This window comes from Eurypyga helias, unplaced genomic scaffold (assembly GCF_000690775.1).
Source record: "Eurypyga helias isolate BGI_N326 unplaced genomic scaffold, ASM69077v1 scaffold27077, whole genome shotgun sequence".
Classification (NCBI taxonomy): domain Eukaryota; kingdom Metazoa; phylum Chordata; class Aves; order Eurypygiformes; family Eurypygidae; genus Eurypyga; species Eurypyga helias.
In genome coordinates, this window is record NW_010264089.1 from 2,413 (window position 1) to 8,639 (window position 6,227).

A 6,227-nucleotide genomic window follows, 5' to 3' on the forward strand; every position below is an offset into this window, starting at 1 on the left:
CACACACTTCCTCCAGCGGAGACTGCAGCACCCTCCTGCAAGTCTCACCCTTCAACTTCCCTTTGACTACTGTGCCACGGACACAGGAGCCTGATGGCAAAGACTGCGAGGACTCTGCTCAGCGGACTCACCTTCGCACCAGCTGCGCTGGGAAACGTGGAAACAGTCGAGCTACTCACCTAAAATGTTTTCGTGCCGCAGCAACACAGTGTTGTACAGTTCAGTTTCCCTGAACCAGGATTTTTCATCCCTGGAAGAGAAGATCTTCACAGCAACGTTCTCCCCTTGCCACTGACCCCTCCAAACTTCTCCGTAACGGCCCTTTCCTGGTGGGAGGAAACACAATAAAAGCTGTCAACAAAGAGCCCTCAGGGGTCAGGAGGACAGGATTAGTTCCTGGGATGGAAGCTCAACAGCTATGGCCCAAATATAATGCTGATGTAGTCTGACCCCACCTTCAGGCACTTTTTACCACTTCTACAGTCACCTCTGCTCCACGGTTACTTATTATTTCCTCCTGGCTTCAACTGCAAGCTCTGAGCTTACGGCTCTCTCCTCCTCACACGTGGGTGCAGTATACAGGTGTACTGGGCAGGTGCAACTATTCAACTACTACAAGTGCTCCTGCAGCTTGAGCTACACACTACAAGGTCCCTGTACACAAGACATCTGTGAATTCTGAAGTTCGGAGGACAGGAAGGATATCACACGTGAGATGCAGCCCTACACCAGCCCCTGCAAAACCAGCACAGCCAGACACACAGAATGCAGAATGACAACGCAAAGGAAACCCCAAGACCCCACCCGCAAACAAAAAAGGATAAAGAAAAACCCCTAAAACCCCACCCCTGCCCAGTGGGGATCAGGCACACCGTCCACATGCCAAGCTTTTTGCCCAAACAGCTCGGAAGAACGTACGAGATCACCGCGTGCCCAACAGCACAGCATCACCCTGGACAAGGCGCACTGGGAAAGCACTGACCATTTCCACCTTCAGCACAGCCTGAACACCATCACCGCAGGCTTCGTGTCACGACAGGCGCTAGGTCTGACAGCCACAGGCCTCCAGGTGCTGCCCCTCACTGCTCTGCGCTGGGCGTGCGCGAACACCGACACCTCAGCGCTGCCACCCAGAAGGGACTCCCTGCACAAGCGCCTTCCCCTGGTCCGGCCACACAGGCTACAGCACACGCTCTCTGGAGACAGTGCCAGCCCGAGTTAGCACGGCAGCAGGCAGAATTCCAGAGACACACACGCTCACGTGCGTGTACAGGCAAAAAAAGGTGTCTCTACCGCAGGGAAAGCAGTCCCACATCATCCTGCAGCAGAGCACCAGAGGACCTACACCTGGATTTGCTGCAGGCGTGACCACTCGTGCCTACTCACCACACACTGCAAGCCCAAAGCAGAGCCTCGCTGTACCACGTAGGCCCAGTCCCTACAGATTCATCTGGCCTAGGCTGGGGCTTAATTTCACACCCTGACGAGTTAAAGCTTCCAGTGACTTACAGGAAGGTGCTAACCCTTTCTGGATTCAGGTCACTGAAGCAGCAGTATAAACCACATTTAAAACAGGGGTTTTCTCTAACAGAGTCCATCCCCATTGCACCTTCCTCCTCTCTTCAGTGCCAGCATGGCATCTGGGCCCAACGCCTCTGCCTCGGGATAGCTTTGACCCAAACACTTCCTCAAATAACTGAATTCCAGTTTAGCACTGTTCAATTAATATTATATGCATGCTGAAGAAAAATCTGATGGATCCTTAAAATTAACACTCAACTGAAAAAAAGCCCTGAAGAGCCAGGAGAGCTTTAGGGAAGAATCACTGGAGAGATTCTGCAACAGCAGCACTCCACTGCCCACATGGTCCCAAGGCGTCACCAACGCCATGTTACCCTTCTAATGGCACAGCACCACATGTGGTTCCCGTAATGCCCCTTAGGCACTTGGCTTGATGCTTCAGGTCCAGATCCCAAATCCTGATGATCCTTCTGTAATTCCAAAGCTTTCCAACTGACCACCATTTAACACCACCTCAACATCAGCAAGTGTTTCCTCTGACAGTTCTGGACTTCAGCTTGCACTTGCTGTTCCGAGGACATGGTTTATTGTGCATCCCACGTACCCAGACAAGCCCAGTCTGTGTTTTCTAGCACTGCCTTGCCAAGCAACGCTTTAGCTCGTGCCATCATGAAGCACAGATGATCTCTGCCCCTTTCTCCTGCACAGATCTCATAGCTCCGAGTGCCATTTGCTGCACAAGCGACTGAGGAAAGCCAGGTCACTGGGACGGGAGCCAAAGCCGCCCCTCTGACCTTGCCACCCAGGCTTGGCAGGATGTGAACAGGGGTCATACTAACCTACACACTCTACCAGCGTGATCTGGCGAGCCACCGTTCTTTGCACCAAGAAGGGAAGTCCAGAACCGCTTCCAGATGTGCAGGAATGATCCAATAAATCCTGTGCAAAAGGAAAAGCAGACGTTTATAACCTGTGAGAAACCAGGCTTTCTCCCCGTTTAAACAGACAGAGGGGCACCCCTTCACGGGGCAGGCTAAGGTACAGCTCATCAGTACGTCAACGGCTCCCGCGATGCCGTTCCACCACTCCGGATGGGGACACGCTGTTCCATCACCGCACGGACGGACGGGGAAGGGTCTCTGCAGGATTCTGCCACGGGAGGAACATCCCATGCAGAGAAGGGACTGGCGGGGGAGCCACAGCTCACGAGTCCCCATCCGCGGACAGCCCTGCGCACACCACCGGCTGCAGAGGACACAAGCACTGGTTCTGCTCAGAGTTCTTGTCCTGTCTCTCTTGGCACTACAGTGCCACTGTGATTAGTAAATCAGTCAATACATCAGTAAGTGTACAGCCTGCGAGCCCGCAAGCTCGCTCGCAGCCCATGAGCCGTCCTCGACAGTGAGATTCCACCCTTCTCCAGCACCCTGTTCTCTCGATTCTGCATCTGTCACCTATTTCAAAAAGGCCAAGATCAACTTTCCCAAAAATGCTGGGTCTTGCAATAATTTGAGCCACCCCAATAGGAAATAAACTCATTTTCACTGATTTCTCCTACACCCAGGGCCTTCGTCCCCATACAGTTCGAAGAGAGAAAGCAACCACCGAGCTTGGAACACTGACACAGGCTTGGCCCATTCCCCCAGCCACCTGCGGGTCCTTCCCAGTAAGGCGACCAGGAGGGCACAAACACCACTGTGTTTCCACTGATCAGAGCTCAGGCCACGTCCCAGCCCCCCAGTCTGCAGCGTCACACACTCAAACTCCATTTCACATCTCCCTGTGGGTGAAGGTGAGGAAGGGGAAGAAGCCACACGCCCCTGCGAAGCGGAGCCTCGGCCGTACCGGAGCAGGAGGAAGGTGGCAGCAGCGATCCCCGCGGCCCGGCTCCGGGGTGCCCCACTGGCACACGGCTGGTTAACCGCTGCCAGTGCTCTCTGGGGTCTCGCTGAGCTGCAGGCTCCCCCCCGCCCCCCCCAGAGAAGAACAGGCATCCAACAGGCCGTGTCACCCGTCAGGGCGCAGAGACGCCCCCAGAACCACATGGCATCTCGAGGGCAGACACCTCTACTTTAGCAACTGAATCCCAAAAGTAAGGGCAAAGACCTAACTTAGGAACAACAAAGAGAACCCAAACCATACAAGACTTGGCTGTGCTGCAGGTAACCCGACAGGCCGCGATGCGCAGGTGCTGCAGGGGGTGTATGGCAACAGCTGCCAGCCCCCGGACCTTCGCAGGGAAGGGAAGGGGCGATCTGTGCTTCAGGTAGAGCTCACGTGGCATACATTACGCAGCAAACTGAGATCGCTGGGAGTCACAGCTCGCCAGCCCAGGCTCTTTGCTATCCCCTCGCTCTGTCCCCATCCACTTTTCTGTCTCCCTCCATCACACCTCCATCCCTCCACTCCATCTCAGTCCCAGCCTTCCTTCCCCAGCTCCTTCTCGCCCGCTGCCCACCCCAGCTCCTGTTGCTGTCCCTACTCCCTCAGCCCCGTATGGTCAGTGCCTGCCCGGTCCCGCGGCCAGGAGCACTCAGAAGTGCCGTGGCTGGGGGAAGGAACGAGCCCTGCCTCCACACGGAGCGCCTCACAGCATCCACAGGGAACAGGCTTGCACGTCCATGGATGGATCTTCTCAGCAGAGATCTCAAACAGCCCCGGGGGGATGGCCACGGGCACACCTGACACTGCGGGGTCCCCGAGCGAGGCCGTGCCCCAGACTGGAACTCCTTTAAAAGACACCACCCAAGTCATTTCCTGTAGGTCTCCTTCCCCGGGGGGCTGACCCATGCTAGATGAACAGGCCCTAAAACCAGCCCCTGTGGCGGGTAACAGCATGGGAAGTTTTGGCCCAAGCTATTCAAGTTTGGTGCAGTTATTTATAACTGAAAGCAGTTTTACAATAAACGAGGCGACAGGAGTATTACCTGTAGCACCCACACTAGAAACAGCAGACTTTCTGGAGGGTCAATGACATTACAAGTCTTTCTTAAAAGTTACCAGTTTCCGGTATCTTTAGTGCACAGAAACCAGACTTCAAACTGTAAGCTTATAAAAACCCCAGAGTGGGGTTCTGATGGCATATGAAAATCCTGTCAGCCTTTGAAAACGCTAACGCCCGGCTACTTTTATGGCCAGGACTGCGTACTACTTGGGGGCATTAACAGCTTCATTACTGCACTTTTTTTCTCTGCACAGGAAAACAACTTTCTACTATTTCCAGCAAACTGCACTAGGGCTTTACCCAGAGCCGACGACGTCTCACTTCTCCCGCACTTTGCATGAGTGCTCAAGAGAAAGACAATCTGGCAGGGGACTGCTGTTTCCCTTTTCAGTACAAACCGAGAGCTCCTTTTCCTTCCTCCTTCTATCAGAGGCAAAAAAAAGCCCGACCTTATCTGCAGGGACTGTAAAAACAAGACTGAAGCAGCCACAGGGCTCTGCATTCCCCACCAGGAACCTCAGGGCTTTAGGCATTTGCTACACTACGGAGACTAATCCTGTGTGTAAACTAATCTAATGTGTAACAAAAGCAGTGATTTAAAACCCACAATGGAGAAGAAAAATCTGGGATTTAAGAGAGACACGGTGTTTAGATGAACATCTAGAAACAAGGAGTCATCAGGGCTTTTTCACGCCACCACCCCTCAGAGCCACTGCGAGCACACCCCAGCGGGTCTGAGGGCCAGAACCAAGCAGCTCCATCAGCCCAAGCCCTCACAGTCCCCAGCTTCTCCCATTGCTTTTCAAAAGAGTTAAGAGTTATCCTTCCCAGCTTTTATCACCGTTTCCAAGTAACATTAAATGACTTGAAGTGCAAAAGGTTTGCAAATGGAATGGAAACGGTGGTGCAGTGATGAGAGATAAGACTGGCACAAGGGGGGTGAGCGCTCAAGAGACAGATCACCGGTTGCACACACACCCACTTCGGGGCAAATGTGTCAAAACTGGCTGCTGCAGAGCAGCAACTCCGGATCCGGCCTTGAGGGCTGACCAAGAGCCAAAGGTGACCAAGGAGAGCTGATACAGGGCCAAGCTGATGCAAACCAGCAGTGGAAAGCTGCTGCAGTTGCCTCCACACCTGATCCCACCTGGACACTTGAAGCTCCAAGAGGGATGGAATTGCCACGGCTCCAGCTCACCCAGGGAGCTGGCGTTTAAAAGCCAAAGCCCCATCAGCAGTGGCCACCCTGGGGTCCCTCCAGATGGGCGTCCTGTCTCCAGCGCCCTTTGCCGGGGCATCACAGGTGAGTGAACGGGGTGGAAGGGGGTGCGGGGCATTGGACACGGCGCTGTACGGTGCATCGGGCTATCACGGAAGTGGAGTCAGATGTGAGTTTGGGAATGCTTTAACATACATGACACTTCCCTCTAATGCTTCCCAGCCTCCAGGGACATTCAGCTCAGGGGCTTCCTGAGCTGGATGTTCTGGGGGGTTTCAATGTGCTTAACATCATCCTGTTGCTCCCAACAAACACAAACCTGCGGCATCTAGAAAAATCACCAGGCAAGGAGTTCCACTAGCCCAGTCACCTCTGCCTCAAGTTCATCCTCACGCTGAGCTGCCAGTGTTGATGCCTCCCCCGTTACTGTACTGCAGGAGGTGAACAACTGACCCCTGACACCCTCGCCATGTCATGTCCCCATCAGACCCCCACTCCCCTAGAGCCAGGCTCTTCCAGGTTGCAGCACTGGTTTACTAACTC

The 6,227-nt window shown here is 54.1% G+C and overlaps 1 protein-coding gene across 1 annotated transcript in view; it reads right to left on the reverse strand.

Moving 5' to 3' along the window:
* ACVR1 (activin A receptor, type I) overlaps positions 1-6,227 on the reverse strand; it is a gene marked incomplete at its 3' end in the record, with an annotated part of 18,696 nt that overhangs the window by 2,408 nt on the left and 10,061 nt on the right. The window contains exons 4-5 of the mRNA XM_010156289.1: positions 2,361-2,460; positions 180-326 (exon numbers count right to left, since the gene is read on the reverse strand). Coding sequence (XP_010154591.1) covers positions 180-326; positions 2,361-2,460 — 247 coding nt within the window. The remainder of the gene's footprint in view (positions 1-179; positions 327-2,360; positions 2,461-6,227) is intronic.